This window comes from Schistocerca nitens, chromosome 4 (assembly GCF_023898315.1).
Source record: "Schistocerca nitens isolate TAMUIC-IGC-003100 chromosome 4, iqSchNite1.1, whole genome shotgun sequence".
NCBI lineage: Eukaryota > Metazoa > Arthropoda > Insecta > Orthoptera > Acrididae > Schistocerca > Schistocerca nitens.
The window spans coordinates 209,610,753-209,638,465 of NC_064617.1; the positions used below are offsets into that span (position 1 = coordinate 209,610,753).

The 27,713-nt window shown below is 44.9% G+C and overlaps 1 protein-coding gene across 1 annotated transcript in view; it reads right to left on the minus strand.

Moving 5' to 3' along the window:
• Positions 1 to 763: 763 nt before the first annotated feature.
• LOC126251453 (juvenile hormone epoxide hydrolase 1-like) overlaps positions 764 to 27,713 on the minus strand; it is a 107,417-nt gene continuing 80,467 nt past the window's right edge. Inside the window, exons 5-6 of the mRNA XM_049951883.1 lie at positions 14,498 to 14,732; positions 764 to 2,576 (exon numbers count right to left, since the gene is read on the minus strand). Coding sequence (XP_049807840.1) covers positions 2,381 to 2,576; positions 14,498 to 14,732 — 431 coding nt within the window. The 3' untranslated portion in view covers positions 764 to 2,380. The remainder of the gene's footprint in view (positions 2,577 to 14,497; positions 14,733 to 27,713) is intronic.

A 27,713-nucleotide genomic window follows, 5' to 3' on the forward strand; every position in this document is an offset into this window, starting at 1 on the left:
CACAGGGGTCACATATGTGTTGTGTTAAGGCTAGTGGTTGTGCCCCATCTCAGAGGCCTCTGTAACGTTATCTTTCTACAAAGTAATGCGAGACCTCATGTAACCCATGCTATCATGACCTACCTCAAAAAATGGCTCTGAACACTATGGGACTTAACATCTATGGTTATCAGTCCCCTAGAACTTAGAACTACTTAAACCTAACTAACCTAAGGACATCACACAACACCCAGTCATCACGAGGCAGAGAAAATCCCTGAACCCGCCGGGAATCGAACCCGGGAACCCGGGTGTGGGAAGCGAGAACACTACCGCACGACCACATGACCTACCTCAACACAGATGGTATCTGACCATTGTTCCACCCAGACCATTAACAAGATATTCCATCCAAAGAAGTTCATGAGTTTCCGAGACGCTGGTGCCTCCCCACTCGGCAGTCACGACAATTGACGAACTGTGGGACAGAGCTGAAACAGTATCGATAGACTTACCGGTATTTGTCATCCAAGCCCAGTTCAAATCGATCCAGAGCTGGGCTGGAGCTGTTGTTGCTGCCAGAGGGGCCATCTCTGTGTACTAAATTTCATACCCTCCATATCTCCAAATCATCTATAAATTTAATCATTCATTATTCCTACTATGCTGAATACGCACATCAAGTAAAATTTAGTTGCTTGCTACCCTTCCTGGTGCTGCAGTTTCAATGGTCAGCAATATGTAAAATGATAGGAAGGAAGTAAAAAGTGTCAAACACAGTCCATTTAAAAAGGGAAATATTTTATTATGCTGAAGAAATTTAAATTCACAGTTTACAACAGGCGCCTTCCATGATGTACACTATCTGATCAAAAGTACCCGGAACACCTACGTAATGCCGAATTGACTGCTAGATGTCACGAGAAGCGGACCCACCAGCAAGAAAGTAGAGAAGCAGTGACAGTAGACTGGGTCAGTCAGCACGGCTATGTGACTTCGGATGTGGAATAATCATTCAATGTCAACTGAGTAATAAATCCATCAGGGACATGTCAACTCTTCTAAAGCTGCCCATCTCGACTGCTGGTGTTGTGACTGCGAAGTGCAAACGCGATGGAACAACCACAGCTAAAATAAGACCATGTTGATCTCTATTACTGACAGACACGGATCATTGTAAATGGCATGATATCAGCAGAAGGAACAACTTGAGAGTTCCAAAGTGCTACTAGCAGACTAGCGAGTACAATGACTGCGCACAGGGAGTTAAAAATATTGGCATATGATGGCCGAGCAGCTCCTCACAAGTCACACATTTCAGCAGTCGGCGATGAGCAACACAAGATGGAGCAAAGAATGACGCTAGTAGACAGAGGATGACTGGAAAGGAGTGTTTTGGAACGGTGAATCACGCTTCACCCTGTGGCAGTTCGATAGATGGGTTTGACTTCGAAAAATGTCTGCAGAGTATTACTTAGTATAATATGTAGTGCTAACAGTGGAGTATGGAATATGTGGTGTTAAGGTGTGGGCGTGTATTTTGAGGTTGGGATGTAGTCCACTTACTGTGCTTAAGAAAACGCTAAATGCGAAAGGATATGGGCACATTTTACAGCACTGTGTAGTGTGTACAGTAGAGCAGCAGTTCCGAGAGGACGATTGCCTCTATCTGCACGACAATGGACCCTGCCATAAAGCAGTAGCTGTGAGATAGTGGTTTGTGCACGTTGACTTTACTGAAATGGACTGACCTCCCCAGAGTCCCAATCTGAACCCAATGGAACACCTTTGGGGTGAGGTAGAACTACTTCGCTCCAGACTGCAGCGTCCAACATCACTGTCGTCTCTGGTTTCGGATCTTGAGGAATAACGCATTGCTTTTCCTCAGCAGACATTCAGACACCTTATTGAAAGTGTCCCCATCAGTGTTTAAGCCGTCATAAGAGCGAAGGGTGGACACACCCCATATTTTCGTCCTGTAATAGATGTTGTTGGTTGGTTGTTTTGGGGAAGGCAGACAGCGAGGTCATCGGTCTCATCGGATTAGGGAAGGACGGGGAAGGAAGTCGGCCGTGCCCTTTGAAAGGAACCATCCCGGCATTTGCCTGGAGCGATTTAGGGAAATCACGGAAAACCTAAATCAGGATGGCCGGACGCGGGATTGAAACGTCGTCCTCCCGAATGCGAGTCCAGTGTCTAACCACTGCGCCACCTCGCTCGGTGTAATAGATGTCCACATACTTTTGATCAGATAGTGTACATCGACTGACATTTATTTCTGGCTAGCAAATGCACGTTTCCCACACTCCAGCCACACATAAGCCATACACGCATACACACACTCACACGCACGCACACACACACAAACACACACACACACACACACAAACACAAACAGCCACTATATGTGTATCGACTTGATGAAGTCCCACACGTCATCAGCCAGCACTTTGGGTTCCTCGAGTGCTGCGAACATTCCACCCTTGAAGACGTTGTAGCGAACCAGGTTGGGGTGGGTATCATGAGCCATCGACTCGGGGGTGAAGAAGAGGTCGTTCTCGAATTGCGCCACGGCTGTCGGCGGGTACTTCTCGATGCTGGAACACAAGAGTAAACGCAGGCTGTCAGCCCAGTGTTGGACACTAGTACACTCGCCGCAAACGATCATTAGAGGACGCAATGGGAATGTGCTTCAATATTAATAAGGGGACTTTAACAGTGTCCCTTTCTCATTTCCTTCATACTTCAGAATTTCAAGATCAGTGTACGATATCAACTTCCTAAAGCAGTACTAAAAAAAACTCGAGAAAACAGCCTTTCAGGATTAGAAGATTTCCGAGCTCTGTTAAAATTTCACAATTAGTAATGGAATTCGTCGTAAGCTAAGAAAAACGACTTAGCTTAATCAAATTGTAACAACAAGGTCGTTGGTTCGAATTTCATTAGCAACATTCTTTGTTATTTGAATTCAATGTTTATTAACAAATGGCAATGTTAATTAATAAAGAGGAATCATAATTTTTTTATAAAAATAACATTTTTTCATTACTGTTTGCATGCAGATTGTTCAAAGTAAATTAAAATTTGGTACAAAAGATGAAAAACATCAAATAACAAATCAATTAATTTATATTTTTAGAGGCTCAGCTGTATTACTGATGTATTGATTTTACAAAAAGGCATTTCGCATCTCTGTATCAAATTTTGATCTATTTGGCACAACCAGTAATTTTAAAAGATGCTATTTTTGTTAAAAAGCTGGATTTATATTTGTCAAATTAGAGTTACAATCGTTATCATAGAATTTTTAAAAAAAGTAAATAAGGAGAATCCGACTGGAAAGATTTGAGCCAGTGGTCTATTAGTTACAAGCAGAGTAAGCTACGCTGCTTTACTTTTTTCAAACAATTTACATTGGGATATACAAATTAACAGAAGTTATTGGCGCTGAGATACCGGCGAATACCTTAATCGAGTACAGAATTTTGATGCTTAATAACGCTCGGAAATATTTAAACTTGAAAGGTGGCTTTTTCGCTTAACAGTTGCGTCGTGCTGCTTAAAGGAACGGAGGTTCGGTCACCAGTCCTCAAATCTAATATATGAAGAAAATCGAGGGTTGAAGGGGGGCGGGGAAGGGGCAGTCTGTAAGTTCCCCTTGTTAGATATGTTTTAGTATTTACCATTTGTCAATGTTAAAACAACGCAAGCTTATAAAATTGGCCGAGAACTTTCTTTAAGAGTTACATATAATCAGATGGAAGTACAGACGTTCAGAGAGTAATTTATAATGTGGAGATCGCCATGTGTTACTATATGTATTCATGTTACCAGTTTCGGCATATTAACTGTCATTTTCAAATGTGACAATAATCCACAAAGAGTTTCGTCATAATCTGTAAACACGAGTTACGTGCATATTGGACGTCATGAAAAATGATACAAAATGTGAATAAAATACGCATAGGGCAAGGTGGGGTAAAGTGGCCACACTAAGGGGAAATTGAATTTTCAGAAAAACCATAATTATTGATAGAAGTTAGCCGCTTACACATTCTGAATATACGTATTACAATGTATCACACCAAATGTTTTCAAGTGAAAAACAAAACGAAGTATGGGAACTATACATATTTTTCTGAAGGCTTACGTAGTGGCGGCCACTTTTTCCTAGTTCTGAGGGTAATGTAGCCACTGCCATAGCAACACCATCCCATGTTTGTTCTGATTTTCGGATATATGTTCTAGACCTCTCGAAGCCCTGGTACCTGAAAAAATACCAAGTAGCAGGAGCAGACGGTTTTCAGGTTTTTGTATCAGCTCAAATATAACAGAACGGTGACAGCTTTAAGTAATACAAACTAATTAATTCAAAGTCTCCACAACGGATAGCATGATAACTTTGTATATAAAAGTGTTTAGAAATCAATCTGATCTGTAGCATTGTGCGTGGTATATGTACGTAACTAACTCTTATTGGAGTTAACACCTTGGCCACTTTTCCTGATGAATAGTGCGCCCACTTTTCTCTACAGGATGCTCAGTCGGCATTACTGTTTCATCCATCAAACTACTGACCACATTGACCGCGTATATTAGAAATAAGCTGACCACATCTCGGCAAGCAGGAGCACTGTTCAGTGCAAAAAAATGTGCAATGGTCACTTTTCCCACCCTGGCCACATTACCACACCTTGCCCTATACTCCTTTCACATAATAAAAAAGTGTTGTCGTGTACATGTTATGTAGGGTGTAGGGCTTAGGAAAGAGAGGTGTCATGGGAAAGGATGGTAGTGGTAGGGGTGTGGGTAAGCCAATGCCATAGGCCAAGAGGGATAGATAACAGTACACTCTAAATCTACTTATTTTTACCACATGTAAATTTTAAAGTTTGTTGTGGAAGGAAGACTGGTTTGACTTATTTTCTTATTCATTATTAGTGCTACTCCCGCAATATCCTACTTGATTTTGTATTGTTATCGTGTACTGATCTGATCAGAACTCCTATTGTCCTTGGCACCACATTTCCCTAATTCCCACTATACTGAACTTCAACCTATCTATTTCCCATTTTAAGTTCTCTAACCTACCTAACATTCCATTCTATGACTCCTGGAATGCTTGTTTTGTTTGCCCTAATGACGACATCCTCTTGGGTAGACCCTGTCCAGTGATCCAAATAGAAAACTGTTTTACAAATGGAATATTTTATCCTGGGGGATACCATCGTTAGTCAACCATACAGTAGAGCTGCATGCCCTCAGGAAAAATTAATGGCTGTATTCATCCCTTGCTTGCACAGCAAGGTCATGTTGGCCTATATTATAAGACCAGATTGGTCAGTTACACAGACTGCTGCACCTGCAACTACTGAAAAGGCTGCTACGCCTCTTTAGGAATCAGATGTTTGTCTGGCTTCTCCACAGATACCCCTGTGTTGTGGTTGCACCTATGCTACGGCTATGTGTATCCTAGAGACATGCAAGCCACCTCCTCTTGGCAAAGTGTAGAAACAAGCTTATAATTGTTCGTGTCCTTTTGGTACAGAGCTCTATATGGTAACGTTTGCAAATTTGGTGACACAGTTTACACCCACACATTTCGTTTGATTCAAATAAGGTGGTGGAAAACATGGACTGCCAATCTGGTGATCACGTGTCTCATTTCGAAGTTTTCCTTTGTCCATGTTCGGTCAATCATGGCACCTGTGCTGTAAAATTCTGGAGGTATGTTTTCCCTTTTTTTCTTCAATGTTTTAAGTAGACTTTCCAAGGCGCTGCTATTGGGTAGCGTCAGGATTGTCCGAAGGTCTTCAATGAGGAAGGGTTCCCTCGCCATCAGGTGTACAAGTCTCGAGTGTTTTGGACACTCCTATTGATTTCTTTATATAGGTTTCCTTCACTCTTTCTAGTGTTGTTAGGTTGTTCACTGTAAGATGTGGTCCAATAATTTCTATGCCGCACTTCAGTATTGGGAAGATTTTGGCACTGAATAGTGCCATTGCTGTCTCTAGGCTAAGGGATCTGATGTATTGTATTTCATGTATTGCCGTTATTGCTTGCATTGCTTTCTTGTTATATGTTTTGTGAAACATTTTGCAGTTGTTTGTATTGTGACCCCTAGGTACTTGTAGTCCGGTACAATCTTCAGTTTTCTCTCTCGTATGAAGATCTCAGCTGATGCAGGTGTTCTTCCCCCATTTCTGAGTAGTACCATCATTTCTGTTTCCACCACATTTGTTTCGAAGCCGTGTTCGACACACCAATCTTCCATATCGTTTATCGCTTCTTTGCACCTATTACAATATCGTCTGCATATGCATATGAGACTACACCCTCCCTTTGGGGTATTCTTACAATTTCTTCCGTTGCAAGGATAAATAACAGAGAACTCTGTGGGTCTCCCTGTAGTACTCCGTTTGATTGGAGTATCGGCTCCGATAGGGAGAGATTGTCTGATATTCTTACTTCGTTCCATTGCAGTATTGCGCTTATAATTCGTGTCCAGATGTTGTTTTTTCCCAGGGTTTCCTCTAGTTTTTTGGTCATTAATTTTCTGTTTATAAAGTCAAAGGCTTTTGTAAAATCTATGAATATTACATAGAACTTTTCTCTGTCTTCAAGGGCTTCCCATACGCTCTTTAGCAGGAGTTATATTGCTGTCAGAGTTGATCTTCGCTTTCTGAATCCCATTTGGCTTTCGGGGAGGTGTTCGTCGATTATTTGCTTTATCCTTTCTGTTATTATTTTTGTGAACACTTTGAAAGGTAAGTTTTCTAGGACCATGCCTCTGTATTTGCTAGGGTCCTTGGGGTCTCCTTTCCCTTTATAAAGCACTTTTACTGTTGACTGTCTTCACTGTTCCGAAACGAAGGCTGTTCTATACACTTGTTGAAGAGTATTGTCCACATTGGCGTTAGTATTTGGGCAGTGTCTTTCAGATATTCGCTATAAAGCCTGTCAGGCCCTGCCCTCCGGTCTCCCTCTTAGACCTTCCTTATTCAGTACGTTGTCGAAGTGCGTCTCCCATATTTACATGTCTATGTAATGTGTTTCCACTCGTTTTCTGGGGAGTAGCACAATATATGGGTCTTCTGAGGCTTCCTCCACTAGTTTCTTTCCTTCTTTTGCCCAGAATGATCTCTTCTTTTCCTTTAGAGTTTTCTTATAGATGCTTCATTTTTCGGCGTATTTCCTGAGGAGTATAGGGTTCTCTGGGCACTGTTTTAGTTGATGTAGGCTTCCTAGTACATCTTTTCTTAGACTGTAACACTCTCTGTCGAACCATTTTTTCGCTCTGCTTTTGTATCTGGGGTTGGCGGCTTCTCTTAGGAGTTCTCCTATCGCTTCTGTTGCTTCCTCTAGTCGCGAATTGTCTATTAACATTTAAATTTGTTTTATATGATCGGATTCTGCTTCCACTTTCCCGATGTCTATTGTTCTCGAGAGTGCTTCTTCCTCCTTTTCTTGCATTTTTCGCTATGCTCCTTGGATATTTATTTCCAGAGGGATATGTTTCCGAAGTGGTGTGTGGTCTGCAGTCCAGAGAGGTGATATATTACCCCTGATTGGTCCCCTTATGAACACAAAGTCTATTGTACTTTTGCCGTTGTGGGAAATATATGTAGGTACGTTGGGATTGTTTAACAGGATATAGCCTTCTTCCTGCAACTTTTCCACTGTTACTTTTGCTTTGTAATTTTGTACATCCATTCTGCAATTTAAGTCTCCAGCAATAATTAGTGGTTTATTATGTTTACTCTAAGTGGATATATTAAAACAGCTTATACAGCGCGTCCCACCTGACTCTGACACTTCGTACATTTCCAAAATGAAACAAAATGTGAAAATTGCAATTGGCCATGGATGCATCTATGACAAGGGCTCACACAGTGCGGAGGAATGTATAAGTCATAAATGTCGAACGCAACTTTCAACACAAAGTTAGATTTTTTAAAACGGCACATTTATGTTGTTTCTACAGAAATGAAAACTAGAGTTACAGTTAGCGTTGGCAGACTCATTTTCGCTGTTCTGGCCCTCATACATTGTAGATATTAGACTTTAAAGGAAGGCAATGGCGCCGTGGTTTCTGACGTAATGAGCAGGGTAAGGGTTGCCTGCTGTGACGTGCACCCCACAGGCAGGGGTTCACACAATGGGCAGGAACAGACAGATAATAAAAGTAAACAAACATCACTTCCAACACACAGTTTTGTTTATTTAAATGGCACATTTATGTTTTTTCTACCGAAATGGAAACTAGAGATATAGCTTAGTGATAATACGTCGTTCTCGTGTCCTAAAAACTACACTCCTGGAAATTGAAATAAGAACACCGTGAATTCATTGTCCCAGGAAGGGGTAACTTTATTGACACATTCCTGGGGTCAGATACATCACATGATCACACTGACAGAACCACAGGCACATAGACACAGGCAACAGAGCATGCACAATGTCGGCACTAGTACAGGGTATATCCACCTTTCGCAGCAATGCAGGCTGCTATTCTCCCATGGAGACGATCGTAGAGATGCTGGATGTAGTCCTGTGGAACGGCTTGCCATGCCATTTCCACCTGGCGCCTCAGTTGGACCAGCGTTCGTGCTGGACGTGCAGAATGCGTGAGACGACGCTTCATCCAGTCCCAAACATGCTCAATGGGGGACAGATCCGGAGATCTTGCTGGCCAGGGTAGTTGACTTACACCTTCTAGAGCACGTTGGGTGGCACGGGATACATGCGGACGTGCATTGTCCTGTTGGAACAGCAAGTTCCCTTGCCGGTCTAGGAATGGTAGAACGATGGGTTCGATGACGGTTTGGATGTACCGTGCACTATTCAGTGTCCCCTCGACGATCACCAGTGGTGTACGGCCAGTGTAGGAGATCGCTCCCCACACCATGATGCCGGGTGTTGGTCCTGTGTGCCTCGGTCGTATGCAGTCCTGATTGTGGCGCTCACCTGCACGGCGCCAAACACGCATACGACCATCATTGGCACCAAGGCAGAAGCGACTCTCATCGCTGAAGACGACACGTCTCCATTCGTCCCTCCATTCACGCCTGTCGCGACACCACTGGAGGCGGGCTGCACGATGTTGGGGCGTGAGCGGAAGACGGCCTAACGGTGTGCGGGACCGTAGCCCAGCTTCATGGAGACGGTTGCGAATGGTCCTCGCCGATACCCCAGGAGCAACAGTGTCCCTAATTTGCTGGGAAGTGGCGGTGCGGTCCCCTACGGCACTGCGTAGGATCCTACGGTCTTGGCGTGCATCCGTGCGTCGCTGCGGTCCGGTCCCAGGTCGACGGGCACGTGCACCTTCCGCCGACCACTGGCGACAACATCGATGTACTGTGGAGACCTCACGCCCCACGTGTTGAGCAATTCGGCGGTACGTCCACCCGGCCTCCCGCATGCCCACTATACGCCCTCGCTCAAAGTCCGTCAACTGCACATACGGTTCACGTCCACGCTGTCGCGGCATGCTACCAGTGTTAAAGACTGCGATAGAGCTCCGTATGCCACGGCAAACTGGCTGACACTGACGGCGGCGGTGCACAAATGCTGCGCAGCTAGCGCCATTCGACGGCCAACACCGCGGTTCCTGGTGTGTCCGCTGTGCCGTGCGTGTGATCATTGCTTGTACAGCCCTCTCGCAGTGTCCGGAGCAAGTATGGTGGGTCTGACACACCGGTGTCAATGTGTTCTTTTTTCCATTTCCAGGAGTGTATTATTAATGGCATATAGTCCACAGAAAATTCAGCTTTGTCACATGACATCCAGCATGGAAAACCCACTCATGAATGACTGGTAACGTCACCTCCCATGAACCTGCGTCACCTCAATAGATGTTCAAAGTGCCGTGCCCACCGTTTGCAACAATACACCTTTGGAGACGGTGAACAAGTGAGCGTTGCAAGGATTTTAGTGTTTCCACAGATATTGCAGCACACGCAGCGGTAATACTCTGGCACCGTTGGGGGTTTTTGGTACACATACTCTTTTATTGCGGCCCAGACAAAGAAGTCGACGGCGTCATGTCGAGGGACTGGGCTGGCCAGCTCACAGGACGTCACATCCTCCTATTTGGAAACACTGCAACTTCCCTGGAAACATATGTGTGGTGTGTGGGACATCCATCATGCTGGAACCACATTCTTAGATGTGTTTCCAGTCCCGTAAGAAAGGGTAGAGTATCCTCCAGAAATGAGGCATATCGCAATCTGTGTAATGTTCCCTGATAAAAATAGGGACCTATAGTACAGGTACCAATGATGTCATGCCAAACATTGACTCCCACTGTCGTTGATCTCAACCACGCGAAGCCAGTGGCGGTTTTGCATGGACCAGTAAAGTGCATGTTCCGCAGATTCTCGTGACTTAGAGTTGTGAATGAAGCTTCATCCGCAAACAACGTTTCACGTTGGAAGTGCAAAACGACAGAACTGGATGCCGAATTCAAAGTAATTTCGATACAGTATTTTATGGAGTGAGATATGATACGGGTGAAACGTATGCCTATTCAAAATTCTCCACACTCTACTGTGGCTATTGTCGTATACTTACCTCAGGACTGTGCGCTACAACAACCAGAACAGCAATTTCGTTGTCATTGTTGGTCGCTGTGTTTACATGTTGACGCTTTCTGGCTGCCCGGCTGCCTGTTTCCTTTACTGTTATGCAGATGACGGAAATGATACAACGTGGACGACGCTGTCGATTTGGGAAGCGTTCAGTATACTCTGCTACAGCTGTCTTTGGATTTCTGCGAAACTCGCCGTAAATTAACGTCATACCTAGGTTTTCTTCGTTACTGCAGACCAGCATAGCGACTTCAAACGTCACAAACCGCACCAAAACAGGGCAGCACTGTCCGAAACGTACATGTACTGCGTCTCGGTGTATTTTGTTTGACATCGATAGCAGTACAGTAGGCCCGAGCAGGAGAAACTAGTAGTCTGAACAGTGTAGGTTGCCCTGCGCATTATGCAAAGAGGCGCCGCTGCCAACCTTTAAAGTCTAATATTTCACAGTGTATGAGGTTTACAACAGTGAAACAGTCTGTCATCTTTAACTGTACCTCTGGTTTTCATTTCTGTAGAAAAAATACACATATGCATTTAAAAAACCTAACTATGTGTTGAAATTGGTGTTCGTTGACCCTTATGGGTTATGCATTCCTGCCCATTGCGTGAGCTCTTCACATAGGTGCATTTCTGGCAAATTGCATTTTTCACATTTTGTGTCTTTTTGGAAATATGTGAGGTTTCAGAGCTGAGTGGGATTCCCTGTATACTGGGTGGTCAGAGAGAGTCTGAAAAGCCGGCCGGTGTGACCGAGCGGTTCTAGGCGCTTCAGTATGGAACCGCGCGACCTCTACGGTCGCAGGTTCGAATCCTGCCTCGGGTATGGATGTGGATGATGTCCTTAGCTTAGTTAGGTTTAAGTAGCTCTAAGTTCTAGGGGACTGATGACCTCAGATGTTAAGTCCCATAGTGCTCAGAGCCATTTGAACCATTTTTGAACAGTCTGAAAAGCTTGTAAGGGTGTTGCAGAGTGTCCTGCTGAGAAATAATTCTTAAGAAAAGAATTCGATACGTTAATTAGCGTTGAAGTTAGCCAATCGGGCCGTTGTGCGCAAAAAATCAAGCGATTAGCCAGTGACGGTGCTGCCAGGTGTGTTCTTCGCTTGGTTCCTAAAACCAAAAAAAAAGAGAGCGACAGGATATAAAATGTAAACTGGTAATGGCAAGGAAAGCGTTTCTGAAGAAGAGAAGTTTGCTAACATCGAATAGATTTAAGTGGTAGGAAGTCTTCTGAAGGTATTTGTCTGGAGTGTAGCCATGTGTGAGAGTGAAAAATGGTTCAAATGGCTCTGAGCACTATGGGTCTTAACTTCTGAGGTCATCAGTCCTCTAGAACTTAGAACTACTTAAACCTGTCTAACCTAAGGACATCACACACATCCATGCCCGAGGCAAGATTCGAACCTGCGGCCACAGCGGTCGCGCGGTTCCAGACTGTAGCGCCTAGAACCGCTCGGCCACCCCGGCCGGCTTGTGTGAGAGTGAAACATAGCCGAAAAACAGTTTAGACAAGAAGAGAATACAGGCGTTTGAAATATGGTGCTACAGAAGAATGTTAAAGATTAGATGGATTGATAGCGTAATGAGGAGGTACTGATCAAAACTGGGGAGAAGAGAAATTTGGGGCACAACTTGACTAGAAGAAGGGATCGGTAGGTAGGACACATTCTGAGACAGAAAGGGATCAGAAATTTAGCATTTGATGGAAGTGTAGGGGGTGATGGTGGGGGGGAGTGAAAATCGTAGAGGGAGACCAAGAGATGAATAGAATAAGCAAATTCAGAAGATTTATCCAACTTTCACAGATTTCATCCCCAGAGTTTCGTTTAATGTGTGATGATTAATATCTAAAGAGTTACTACTAGTTGTTAATCATTTGAACTTGACTGTAAGCTCAAGAGTCAATCATATCATAAGCCAATTCTACTATTATTGCCTCTGAACTATGTGAAATTTGCATAGGTCCGTAGTTAGCAAGAGTGCATAATATGCACTTGAAAAGAGCCCCAGAACGTTTTCCACTGCCGTTCTGTATCGATAAAGAACAGAAATGGGCCAAGTAAAGGTGTTTGAAGAAAGCCATATTTGACGTTCCTCAGTCTTGAATTTTACATTATTCCTCTTGTGCTTCCCGTTAATTGGACTCTGCATTTCCTGTTATGTGCGCAGGACTCGACCCACATATGAGAGACGTAATCTATGTCACAAAACTGCAGCTCCCCTAAGAGAGTTTCGTCCCCTGTAGAATCAAAGGCTCTGGCTAATCGGAATATACATCTCATTTAGCTACAGAGACACGATTAGCAAAAACTAACATTTGTAGAGAAGTCTGTTCTGAACCAAACGTAGATTCCGTTAAGACTTTAGTTTCTCAAAGTACCTTTGTTCTCTGTCATAAACTACACTTTCAAACGGTCTTAGGAAAAGGAATGAAGTGAGATCAGCCTTCTGTCAAAAGTCGTATGCTTACTTAGAGCTGTCTTTGTGGACAAATAATACAGGGTGACACGGAAAAACGGAAACATTTACACAATCCAATAAAACTAGAAGCCATGAAGGAAAGAAATTACATTCATAGTAATTGAAACCTTACAACTTCGCCATTTATGAAACATTGATGGCATTTATCATTTTTTTTAAATTACGTCCTTTAGATGGAGTCGTCCTGTACGAATACATTCGTGAAATCTGCTGTTGAGATTCCTCATTGACCGCTGCAACATTTCAGCTGGGATACTGTGAATTGCATCCCGAATTCTCTGTTTTAACTCATCCAGGGTTCTTCGTCGAATCGTGCAGACTTTGCTCTTGAGGTAGCCCCACAAGAAATAATCACAAACGGATAAATCTGGCGATCTAGCGGCCAGGGAATGTTACCGAATCGTGAGATCACACGGTTGCCAAACAATTGTCACACATACGCCATTGATTGCCGTGCAGTGGATGATGTCGCTCCGTCCTGTTGAAACCAGGCTTCTTCAACGTTTCGAAAGTTGTTCAATGCAGGTGTAACGAAGTTCTTAACATCTGCACGTAACGGTCGGCGTTGACAGTTATTGTGTGTCTCTGTCCATTTGCGAAAAAATACGGTCCGATAATCCCATGTGATGAAACACCACATCATACTGTCATTTTACTAGCGTGTAAAGGGCCCTCATGAACGTCATTAGGATTTGTGTTTGCCCAGTAACGGTAATTCTGTTTATTCACATAAAATGTGGGATGAATATGTGCCTCATCTGACATCCACAACTTGTTTAGGAATTCATCGCCATTGTCTATTTTTGTTATCAATTGTTGATAGAATCCTAATCGTAACCGGTAATTGTTGTCCTTCAATTGTTGCACCATCTGTAGTTTGTATTGACGAAATATTAAATGAAGATGCAGAATTCTGCCAACAGTCTCCCGGGACATTCCAACCACTGCTGCCTACTTACGAATTGAACGCCGTGGGTTCCGTAAGACAGACTCGCGTAGAACATCAATGTTCGCTGCAGAACGCACACTTCTTGGTCGTCCTGTTGGTTTCTTCTTGATGACAAATCTAATCTCTTCAAAGTTTTTAATCCAACATTTTATGGCGTGTTTGGACGGACGTCTAAAATTATAAAAACGTAGAAACTCCCTATGCGCCGCTACCAAACTATCACTGTTTTTATAAAACATTCGTATGGCTAACGCACGCTGTTGTGCGTTCCACTGACCCATGATTACTGAAATGGCGGATTGTTTATCCGCTGTCACGAACCCGCAGTGCTGCCACCTGTGCATGGCTGCCACTACTCATTTCAAACATTCCCGTTATTCTGTGTCACCCTGTATTTGGGAAATCGTAGGTAAGAGTTTGGATGCGTACAGGCACAACACAGGCGAATGATTTCCTGCTTTAAGGTACTTCACAAAAAGATATTAGCGATACTCACACTCTCTTTCGGCCGACTCTTGCTGCTTTCCCGTAGAATTCAGAGTACAATCTTACGGCGGTGTTAATTGAGTTGGTGACCCAGTAGATCATGACGTTATCCAGCAGGTCCGTCAGGTCGTACTTCTTCGTCAGACCTCCATCGGGTAGAGTCTTCCAAGACGGGTCTGTCCAGGTGGAGAATTTCTCCAGGATGTAGGCGGCCAGGCCAACAGGCGTAGTCTGCAGTACAATCCCTGGGGACACCACGAATTTTGAGTAGGCAGTAAAATATGGAAGTAAAAATTTTCAAAAAAGCAACTTTTGAAGCAGACAAAGCACGGACATGCTTTCCAGATGCAGAGGAGAAATTGAAGGACAGGATAACGAGAGCAGTGGAAAATCAAAGTAGAGCAAATAAGTAAAGAAAGTGAAATTAAAGAAAAAAGAAAACAAAGCCAGAAAGCCAAATAATAAATGAATGCAAATATCTTGACAGTGGTACAGGGAATTTACATTCTGTAATTATCAGGGTAATAGAGATTCTGTGTTACTGGCTAACAGCAACAGTTACTGCAATATATTCAGAAAAGTAGTTTCACGGTACATAAATATGCACATCACGACGTATCTTAGAAACGCCAACAATATAATTAAAATTATGTGGAACGGATCGAAATGACAGGCAGGAAACCCAACCATTGCACAACATACTACAGCAATGAAGCCGAATGACTATAATACGACTGATAATTCACATACTGCAAGTATGTTTAATATTCCTTTTTCCTACATTCGTTGGCAGAAACAGGATCAAATTGTTCATTTGAGGAAGCAGACTGATACGATAAAGACAATCCAAATTTTCAGCAACTAGAATTAGGACCAATGTCTTCGAAAAATTAATAACGTTTACTGAATATTCCGTTGGTGCTTGGAGCAACATTGATATATTAAAAACTGAAATACACGTTATTGGTGTTCCACAATAATATATAGTTTATAGTTCGATGTGATACAGCTTACGGCTTTCTAGGCCATCCTCAGGCAACGTAGGACTAAACAGATGTACCACATAACATCAGTGAAAGTTTATAGCCGTAAAAAGAATGTTTTTCCGTTGATATGTGACCTTTTACGACTATGTATTAATAAGAGAAACACAGACATGTTGAAACCAGGGGGAAAATGCTCCTATCGGAGCACAATAAGGCGAATATGTTGCTGTTTAAAAGACTCTCACTGAAAAGTTGGGTACCAGCTGCCTCATTCTACTTTCGTCAGCACCTTTAAAAATTTTACCAAAAATGTTGGGATGCGAACGTACTCGCCCTCTTTTTAACATGCAGCTCGCTTCTCACTCCCACAAGCACTACTTACTGTAACTCATCACTAATACATCGCGTAAGCCTCTCGTACTCATCTACTCCCACTAACCCATTCTCATTCACTCGTTCAATCCAACTCATTGTCATTCTATCCTTGTTCAAAAACGGTTCAAATGGCTCTGAGCAGTATGGGACCAATTCTCATTCACTCGTTCAATCCAACTCATTGTCATTCTATCCTTGTTCAAAAACGGTTCAAATGGCTCTGAGCAGTATGGGACTTAACTTCTGAGGTCATCAGTCCCCTAGAACTTAAACCTAACTAACCTAAGGACATCACACACATCCATGCCCGAGACAGGATTCGAACCTGCAACCGTAGCGGTCACGCGGTTCCAGACTGTAGCGCCTAGAACCGCTCTGCCACCCGGTCCGGCGATAGCACGGACTTAACTTCTACAATTATCAGCAACGGCACTCCGTCTTCAGGCCACAAGTGGCCCATCGGGACCATCCGACCGCCGTGTCATCCTCAGCTGAGGATGCGGACAGCAGGGGCGTGTGGTCAGCACACCCCTCTCCCAGTCAGTATGAAGGTTTTCTGTGACCGGAGCCGCTACTATTCGGTCGAGTAGCTCCTCAATTGGCATCACGAGGCTGAGTGCACCCAGGAAAATGGCAACCGCTCGGCCACTCCGGCCGGCTATCCTTGTGTTTAAGTAACTGTCACTGTCTCCTATGTCATAGTCACAATCTCCTACGCTCTGCCGCACTACTACTGTCTCCTCTATCTGCCGCTGTCTCCCTCTTGCATTATCTTACTGTTGCTACCTCATTCATTCCTTCCCACCGCTGCTGTATCTTCTAACTGTGACTATCGCCTTCCTCCTCGTTGCTATTGTCATAGACTGTCGCCCATTATCACTGGCTCTCACTCACTTCCAATTTCTCCTTCTCTTTAATCATCTCCCATTGACACTGACTTTTTTTACTCTTTTCCTAGTACTGTTTTGTCACTGTCAGCTATATTCCACTGTCGGTGTCCCCCTTTCTTTCTCTCACACTACCATTGTCAACTTCGCTCTTTCTATATCGCAATTACTGTCAACTATCTTCCAGCATTTATGACTTTTCTGTCTCTTTACCTCTGCGACTGTCTCCGTCTCAGCATAAAAAGGCGCGAATATGTTCGCATGCCAAAATTTTTTGGAAAATTTTTAAAGCTGCTGAGGAAGGAAGAATGAGGCAGCTGGTACCATACTTTAAGTCAGAGGCTTTCAGTTAAGGGGAGCATATTCTCCTTTTTTGTCCTCCGATAGGAGCATTTTTCCGCTGGTTCCCTCCTTTTCCCTGCCACGGTAGGGCATGTCACTCATATTAGGAGAACATCATCGGTCAGTAAAATTTAGATTGTTTACTTACGTGAAATTGGAACAACGCAAAAATAATTTTACACCACAGACCGGATATTACATGCACAAAAATTTTACTTGAACTTCAATACTGTAACATGGGTTGCGAGGTGCCGGGGCTAGCAGTGTATTTAACACTAAATTCTTCTAGAATCTTCATATGTAAATGATGCTCTAAGCCTCCCCCCCCCCCCCATCCTAACTCCGAATTTTGCTGTTGCACATGGATTAAGAAGAAACGCGAACTGATTGTAATCGACCCTGCAAGTGGAGTAGAAAAGAGTTTGGCATCTGCAATAATTTAATTTGATAGACATTAATTAAATAAAGGAAAGTTTCAGTAACGCAGTGAGAAATGAAAGGGCTGCTCGACCGATTAACAGAATGAAAGTTCTGTCCAAAATAACAATTTGATTTATTATGACTAAACTCAAAATCATAAACAAAACACATGAAAAATTTACAATACATCAAATTGGATCAAATTGGATACTCAAATAAATGCTGTGAAGGTGAAGTTGTCCATAAACTAGATTGTGACATTTATGACGAAGTGGTATGTGGAGCCAATCCCTTGCAGCTCAAATCTTAAGAGAAACACCCAGCCAACCCAACATTAATTGCTGCTGCAGTAGTGAGAACTCAGACAATGAACATCCAAGACAAAACCACGTAAGAAAAGACGGGAACAGGGGCGGTCTGCTGAGCTCTGATTATCACAGTGCAAATTCCCTAATCTGCCGATGCTGCGAACATACATTACCAAGCTGTCTTCTTAACTGCAAGGACACAATCTGTAGTACCAGAAGGGATGGCTGGTTGCTTCGACGTCCCGTCGTGGTGATGATAATGTCGCGAGTATAGCCCAAAACAAATTGTCCTGGTCTGGTTGTTCCAGACTAAAGACTTCCTATCAATACAAATGCGCCTCTGAGGGCGACGAAGAATGCTCGCAACACAATCACTGACGGTACAGTGATTGATTTTACAAGCGAAGTCACACAGTAACTCCGATACAGTCAACTTTAGCCAAAACTGCTCAAGACAGACAACATAGGCCCCTTGTATGCAGAACGCTCAATTGCCAACTGTACTCGGAAAGTTACGTTGAAGTCGAAACTTCAGCAACTTCGTCAAACAGTTATAATCAAATTAAAGTATATTAGACAGCCAACGGAAGGCAGGCGGTCCAGAGCAGCGAGAGCTCAGTCTTGTAACCTACCCCGACTGAAAGGCGAGAGCCGACTCCCCTCAAGAACACCCGTACAAACAGAACACAGAACATTCCCGCCCCCAAGACAGTGGCCGTGGTTAAACGTTCCAATCAGCAACTCGCAAACAGGCGGAAAATTCCACTCTATTGCCGAAGCACTACCTTTCCACCAATGGAGATTCTTGGCGCCAATTCTGCGCCGATTTTGCTACGTCATGGAGCTATGCGCTGAACAAGCCAATCACAGTTACGATTATGCAGAAAACGCGGGAATTTGCCCGCCAAGACTACCTGGGAACACAAGTCATTCCCACACCTCGCTGGTAGCCCGCCAGAAACGGTTTTCACTAAGTTTCTGCGAAGTAACGGAATCTCTAGCCCAGCCGCCCCTTCCGGCCCATCCGGGCATGTCGCTCCCGCTCTTATGACAATGTCGGCGTCTGGAAAGCATCCACTCGACTCCCTCACACCCGTCGGCTTAACCCTTTCAAGATTAGCAGTACCCGCCCGGGTGACGAGAGACGCTGCGTGGGAAGTCCGCGTGTGAAGGAATAGCAACTTTTTCACTGCATGCAATCAGAGAGGAAAATCGAATTACTCAGAGTAAGATAGAAATATGAGAGGGGGCTCATGCCACCTCTCAGGGTTTCCCGGAACCCTTGTGATAATAACAGACACTTTCCAGCATATTTCTACGTGCTATGTCATTTTATAAGCTGCGTTTTCGCCTCGTCCACGTGTACAATTAGGATACCTTTTAGCCTATGTACTTCGGAAACCAAGTGGTTATAATTAAAGTGAAGTTACTCATAGAGTTACAGTGTGGACTGTAACTATCATATGGCAATGAAACTTCGTAGACATTCTAAAACATTAATGCGGAATCGATTTACGTCGGAAAAAACATTAGTTCTAGTTGTGGCCACCAGGTGCAAATTTGACTCTGCAAATGCAAGAAAGACGTATAAAAATGTTTCCATATGTAATAGATTTGGAACGGGACGTGGGCAGAAAAGCTCAAACAATTGAGAAAGACATAATGTTGGTTTTTTATTAACCACTGCTTACAAAATTTGTTCAAAACGAACACCGAAGACTTCGACGACATGCAATCGTGGAACGAAGTGATCGACAATTGCTCGCGGTAGTTCCAGTGGAATCTGCACAATGTGTTCCTTTATACTGGGCTTTGGATCAGGTAAAGACCGAACGTGACTCTTGTAAATGCATTCTTCTACGAATCCCCAGAGCCAAAATTCATACCGACTCAGACCAGGTGATCTACCAGGCCATGCCAACTGTGGTGTCACCGCTAGACACCACACTTGCTAGGTGGTAACTTAAATCGGCCGCGGTCCTGTAGTACATGTCGGACCCGCGTGTCGCCACTGTGTACTCGCAATCCTAGCGCCACCACATGGCAGGTCACAAGACACGGACATGACCTCGCCCCAGTTGTACGGACGACATAGCTTGCGACCTGACGTATCAAGTCATTCTCTCATTTGCCGAGAGACAGATTAAATAGCCTTCAGCTAGTCCATCGCTACTACCTAGCAAGGCGCCATGTGTATCATTGCTAATTGCTTACTACTATGCAAGAGATGTATTTCAACAAGAACAAGACTACATTAAAGTTAAGTATATTAAAATCTCTCTTCTTTTCTTTATAGTTTTCATCCAGTCTCCTGTTTCAGAATTTACGCCCGTCTGCGTTAGTTTCGCGTGCACCTAGCCACTCATTGTGTCGAGACCTTAGGGAATCGACACAACACCAACCTCAGCATAAAACACGTTCGTGGAAGGTTGCATTAAGCAAATCATTCATTGAACGAGCGACTTGAGTTATTGCCCCCATCTTGCATGAAATGAATGGTGTCCACACAGTTGCACTCTTCCAAAGCAGGAATCACTTGCTGTCCAAGAAGGTGTCGATAACTTGCAGACGTCAAGGTACACCTGACAGACTGTCTGGGTGTATTCTGTTCAAAGAAGAACGGGCTAGAATAAAGGTGCTTGTGAATCCACACCACACAGCCATGTGTGGCGAGTGCAATGGCTCTTCGTGCAAAACACGCGGTTTAACAGTACCCCAAATTCGCCAGTTCTGTGCCTTCACTGCGTCCCGTAGTGTAAAATGTGTCCCGTTAGACCACCGGATATTGCCCGACCACATTTCATCAACTTCGAACCCTGCCAGAAACCCAAGAGCAAGTTCAGAACGTTGCTGCGGATGATGAGGTTTCAATTGCTGCACCAACTGGATCTTGTTGGTGGTTGATTGATTTGGGGAGGTGGGTTGGGGGGGGGGGGGTTGGGGACTAAACCCTTTAAAAGCAACCATTCTGGCATTTGCCTGAAGCGATTTAGGGAAATCACGGGAAACCAAATCAGAATGGCCGGACACGGGTTCGAACCGTCGTCCTCCCGAATGCGACTCCAGTGTGCTAGCCACTGCGCCATGTCACTCTGTCCTGGATCTTATCCGTGTATCAGTGTAAAATAGACTGCAAACCTTTCTGTACTACTGACCATGGGATGTACAATTCTCGTGACACTGCACGAGCATCAGCACTATCCCGGGCACGTGCTGCGTGGTCAGTTACATCAATCACCGGGATGCCTTTCTCTTCCAGGCGCCACACCAAGCGCACCCATGTTTTCGAATTTCATTATAATCTTCTTTAAACAATTTAATGCCATCGGCCCTCTTCTCAGACTTTTCAGTCGGTGGTATTCTCTCAGTGCAGCACTGTAATTGCATCCGTTCACATAAAACAGTTTCACATGGGCTCTCTTCTCGATAACCATACTGCTCACGCATGTTATGGCTTGTCAAATGGCAGCTTGGGTGTCATACTGTCATACAAACAACGTTCAGCGCCAGCTCTGCCCCTGGTGACCGCAAGTGGAACTAATGCTTTTTTTTTAACGTAAATTGGTACCGCGTTAACGCATTATCATATCTACCAAGTTTCGCTGGCACACGATAATTATAGCCCACACTGGACCTCCGTGAGTAGAAGCGCTTTAATTATAACCACACGGTATTTGATGAATAAAGAGTGAGTCAGGATTCTGTGATTGGTGTTTATTCATAGCTGGAATTTCAGGTAATGTTAAGTTTCTGGCTTCATTTCCTCTATGGGGAACACATGCCAGGTTAGCCGAGAGCACTAATGCGCTGTTTCCTGGACTCAGGTAGGCTCGCCGGCCCTGAATTAACGGCGGATTAACGACGAGGGCCGGTGTGTGGCCCAGCCTGGATGTGGTTTTTAGGCGGTTTTCCACACCCCACTAGGTGAATACCGGGCTGGTCCCCATGTTCAGCCTCACTTACACGACTTGCAGACATTTGACAACATCCGGCCACCCTCCAACACTAACTTCGCCAAACGCATAATAATAAGGCCGACCCCGCGTTGAAGTGGGACAAAGGCCCAAAGCAAGTGATGAAATGATGATCTGTGATGAAATGATGATCTGCTCTATGGAGATTATCACATTTAATCCAGAACTGTACAGAACTGCGATTCTTCACTGAATACAATATGACACTACTTCTCAACAGACTCTACTTACCAGTCACGTAACCACAAAGCGGTCTGTGTTGTGGCGTTAACCCCAGTCTATGCATGTGACGGTACTGCCACAATCCGACTTCTGCTAGACTTCAAACCATAGTGGTAGATGACAACGAATGTTGGAAGGAATCCATTACTTGCACAGACGTGGTGGGGTTACGACGTGCTTGGTGCACAATACGGCGATTCTCCGTTGTAGTGGTGAGACGTGGCCGACTCCTTCCAAAATGCCTGCTGCAGATAACTCTGTCCCACACGATAACACGGCATCTTCGTGTCCTTCAGGGGGATCATATTACACTTGACGCTGTCCACGGTTCTTCTACACCCTACCAGGCCTGTTAACAACACCGAACGCGGGCAACACTAGTGCAGAATGAAATTTTCGCTCTGCAACGGAGTGTGCGCTGATTTGAAACTTCCTGGTAGATGAAAACTATGTGGCGGATCGAGACTCGGCCTCGGGACCTGTGCCTTTCGCAGGAAAGGTCGACTCACGACTCACGACTCACGACTCACGACCCATCCTCACAGCTTTGATTCTGCCAGTAACTCGTCTCCTACCTTTCATACTTCACAGAAGCTCTCCTGCGAAACTTGTAGAACTAGCACTCTTGGAAGAAAGGATTTGCAGTAGAGCATTGCCTGCGAAAAGCAAAGGTCCCGAGTCCGAATCTCGGTGTGGCATAGAGTTTTAGTTTGCCAGGAAGTTTCACTAATGCATTCTGATGACTGTTGTACATGTCACAAAGAGTTTTCGAAATTTAAATCACTTACATATCGACCGATGGTGTGTTCGTGTACGTAGTTACACTGACATCCGACCACATCTTCTTGGTGTTTATTTTTTTTTTTTTTTTTGTCAATCATTGTATATCCAGACAGTAATATCTACTTCCGAAATCTCTGTCTTACTATTGTATAATCAATCTGAAGCTTTCCGTTGTTCCAGGTCTCTTACATGTATAAAGCCTTCTGTCATGGTTCTGGAATCAAGTGTTAGGGATGATTAAATCATGCTCTGTGCAAAATTCTACCACGTGGCTTCCTCTTTCGTTTCTTTCACCCAGTCCACATTCATGTATTATTTTTCCTTCTCTTCCTTTTACTACTATCGAATTCCAGTCCCACATCACAATTAAATTTCCTCTCTCTTTACTAATTTAATAGTTTCTTTTATCTGATCAGAAAGTTTTACAGTCTCTTCATCTGCGAAGCTGGTTGGCATATATACTTGTACTACTGGGATATACACTCCTGGAAATGGAAAAAAGAACACATTGACACCGGTGCGTCAGACCCACCATACTTGCTCCGGACACTGCGAGAGGGCTGTACAAGCAATGATCACACGCACGGCACAGCGGACACACCAGGAACCGCGGTGTTGGCCGTCGAATGGCGCTAGCTGCGCAGCATTTGTGCACCGCCGCCGTCAGTGTCAGCCAGTTTGCCGTGGCATACGGAGCTCCATCGCAGTCTTTAACACTGGTAGCATGCCGCGACAGCGTGGACGTGAACCGTATGTGCAGTTGACGGACTTTGAGCGAGGGCGTATAGTGGGCATGCGGGAGGCCGGGTGGACGTACCGCCGAATTGCTCAACACGTGGGGCGTGAGGTCTCCACAGTACATCGATGTTGTCGCCAGTGGTCGGCGGAAGGTGCACGTGCCCGTCGACCTGGGACCGGACCGCAGCGACGCACGGATGCACGCCAAGACCGTAGGATCCTACGCAGTGCCGTAGGGGACCACACCGTCACTTCCCAGCAAATTAGGGACACTGTTGCTCCTGGGGTATCGGCGAGGACCATTCGCAACCGTCTCCATGAAGCTGGGCTACGGTCCCGCACACCGTTAGGCCGTCTTCCGCTCACGCTCCAACATCGTGCAGCCCGCCTCCAGTGGTGTCGCGACAGGCGTGAATGGAGGGACGAATGGAGACGTGTCGTCTTCAGCGATGAGAGTCGCTTCTGCCTTGGTGCCAATGATGGTCGTATGCGTTTTTGGCGCCGTGCAGGTGAGCGCCACAATCAGGACTGCATACGACCGAGGCACACAGGGCCAACACCCGGCATCATGGTGTGGGGAGCGATCTCCTACACTGGCCGTACACCACTGGTGATCGTCGAGGGGACACTGAATAGTGCACGGTACATCCAAACCGTCATCGAACCCATCGTTCTACCATTCCTAGACCGGCAAGGGAACTTGCTGTTCCAACAGGACAATGCACGTCCGCATGTATCCCGTGCCACCCAACGTGCTCTAGAAGGTGTAAGTCAATTACCCTGGCCAGCAAGATCTCCGGATCTGTCCCCCATTGAGCATGTTTGGGACTGGATGAAGCGTCGTCTCACGCGGTCTGCACGTCCAGCACGAACGCTGGTCCAACTGAGGCGCCAGGTGGAAATGGCATGGCAAGCCGTTCCACAGGACTACATCCAGCATCTCTACGATCGTCTCCATGGGAGAATAGCAGCCTGCATTGCTGCGAAAGGTGGATATACACTGTACTAGTGCCGACATTGTGCATGCTCTGTTGCCTGTGTCTATGTGCCTGTGGTTCTGTCAGTGTGATCATGTGATGTATCTGACCCCAGTAATGTGTCAATAAAGTTTCCCCTTCCTGGGACAATGAATTCACGGTGTTCTTATTTCAATTTCCAGGAGTGTATGTGGACTTTCTGTCTATCTTGGCTACGATAATGTATTCACTATCCTATTCATAGTAGCTTACCCGCGTTCTTATTTTCTTGTTCACTGCCGCGCGGAGTGGCCGTGCAATTAGAGGTGCCATGTCACGGATTGCGCGGCCGCTCCCGCTGGAGGTTCGAATCCTCCCTCTGGCATGGGTGTGTGTGTTGTTCTTAACATAAGTTAGTTTAAGCAGTGTGTAAGTCTAGGGACCGATGACCTCAACAGTTTGGTCCCTTAGGAATTCACACACGCATCTTGTTCATTATTAAATCTACACCTGCATCATCCTTCCTTGACTTTGTGTTTACAAGCCTGTATTCGCTTGACCGGAAGTCCTGTTCCTCCTGCCACCGAACTTCACTAATTCCCACTATATCTATCTTCAGCCTGTTCATTTCCCTTGTGAAATTTCCCAACCTACGTGTCCGATTAAGGGATCTAACATACCATGCTCCGATTGTTTTTCCTGATGACGACATCCTTCTGAGTAGTCCCCGCCTGGGGATCCGAATCGGGGACTATTTTTCATCCGGAACATTATACTCAAGAGGACGCCATCATCATTTAACCATCAGTAGAGCTACAGGTCCTCGGAAAAAATTACGGTTGTAGTTTCCCCTCGCTTTCAGTCGTTCGCAGTACCAGTACTGCATGACCGTTTTGGTTGATGTTACAAGGCCAGAACAGTCAACAAAGCAGACTGTTGGTCCTGTAGCTATTGAAAAGGCTGCTTCCCCTCTTCAGGAACCACACGTCTGGCCTCTCAACCGACTCCCCTCCGTTGTGGTAGCACCTACGATATCGCTGAGGCACGCAATTCACCCGACCGACAGCCAGGTCCATAATTCACATGGGGAAGGGGGGGGGGGGGGAGAGAAGAGCGTGGAACAAATATAGGTACACATTGGTAATGGTGACTTGATTAAATGCCAGTAAATACACTGTCTGACAAATTTCCTACACTTACTCACCATCGGTGGGCGTGACGGGTAGAACTAGAGATGGGCAAAACTGTTCTTTTAGAGATTGGATCAGAACTATTCACTCCCTGAAATGAACTAGCTCTTTTTCATGACTCACCACTCATTCACAATAGAAAATAAATGGAAGGTACATTGCCCTTTAAACTTGGTTTATTCCAGTACTATTCCTGTATTTTGATCTTATTTGATCCTATTTTGAAGTAACACAGATAATGAGTAAGAATTTTGTATTGTTTATTGAAATTTCCACGATATGACAACGTTTTTGATTATTGATTTATTTTGTACTGTCATGGTTTTTTGGGTGATCGGAAAATGTTGTAACTTGAGATTTACATTAACAATATATTTGGCTATAATGTATTAAAATTTCATTAACCTTGTACAAATACATCGCAAGCCATATATTTTTAAAGTGAACGTTTCCTTCTGCAGACGCCTAAAATCGCAAAATCCGTATCAGAATAAGAAAAAAATATATATAAATTTGACAGTAAGACTAAAGTGCTGCATATAGCCTTAGGCAGAATAAAACAAGGAAAATATTGGTGTATCACATTTTGCGATACATTTATTGGTTCGCTCGTAATTAAAGCGTAAATTCGAGTGTCCATAATAAAAATCCTATAGTAAGAGGAGTCGTCAGGAACATAATCTGATCAGTTTAAACAAATAAAAATAAAATAAAAATGATATATACCTAACATAATAATATAATATACATAGCGGTATTACTACGAAGAACAATATCCAGCAGAGACGAACTCCGATGCAGAGGCGCTGAGTCAAGCAGTTCGAGCCGCGAGCTGTATTACTGTGTGAGCTAAGACCGCAGAGACCAGAGTGACACCTGAGTTGCTTTGCTCAACGCTCTGGCTGGAGTCGAGAACGGTGGGATGAGCGTTGAGCGGGCGAGTTCTGAGGGTGGGGGGAGCGGTGAACGGTCACCAGTCACCCGCTCCGAGACAAATCGTCCGTTCTCTTGCGAGCAGGTTGTTGCAAGTAGTTCTTATGTGCTCCGCTAGGCGGCTCTCTGTCCTGTTGCTCGCATCAACTGCCCAGAGGGCAGGACGTGCGACTGAAACGATCGCCGAGGGAGTGCGAAGCTAAGTTCAGCTGCGCCAGACACTGCACGCGGCAGAGGAAGCACAGAGACGGCACGGCATATGTGAAACACAAAATCCAATGGGGCACTGCACAATGCAGGCAGCCAAGGCAGAAGCAGGGCAGAGGCCGGCGCTGGCTGTGTTGTGTGGCGTGCAGTGTGCTCTGACCAGCAGAGGCCCTGCTGATATGCTCCGTCTCTCTCTCTCTCTCTGCTGTGGGAAACGTTTGGAGCTACCGTTCTTTTTTTCTGAATTATTGATTGTTCACTCCTTTGAAAGATTCAACTCTATGAATCAGTTCAGGAGCGGATCCCCCATCTCTAGGTAGAACACACACAGAGTGCATTAGCGGTGTTCGTGTTTAGCGTTTTTACGAGGCATAATGGGGTATATAATGCGCGTGAACAGCGTCGGATGTAGACTGATCACTATGAAGGACACAGAGAAGGCACATACTTGAGTGACACAGCGTCATAAGCACCTAACGGTGTTAGAAAGGGACCTCATTGTGGTTCTCTGTTTGCCCAGCTGGATGAATCGTGCAGTTTCAAGGTTTGTGTGGCGCTCAGAGTTGGATTGCACGGGATGAGGGCAGACATACTAGTCGTCAAGGTTCCGGTCCATGACACCTCACCTCCACAAGGAAGGATCGCCATATGTGCGCCAAACACAACGTAGCCCCACTACATCTACTCCTGCCTTTCCAGGACAATAAGTGGACTGTCTGCAACACTATGTGTCACCCCGGACCATAGATCAGAGTCCTGCAGCTGAAAGAATAGGAAATTACCGTCCCACACGTAGGCTGCCATTAACACCACACTGCAAGCGATTGTGGACAGCTAATGAACGGTGTCGAGTTCAGCGATGAATCGAGATTCTGCACCGCCCTGGTTGTCTGTCGCCAGCGAAT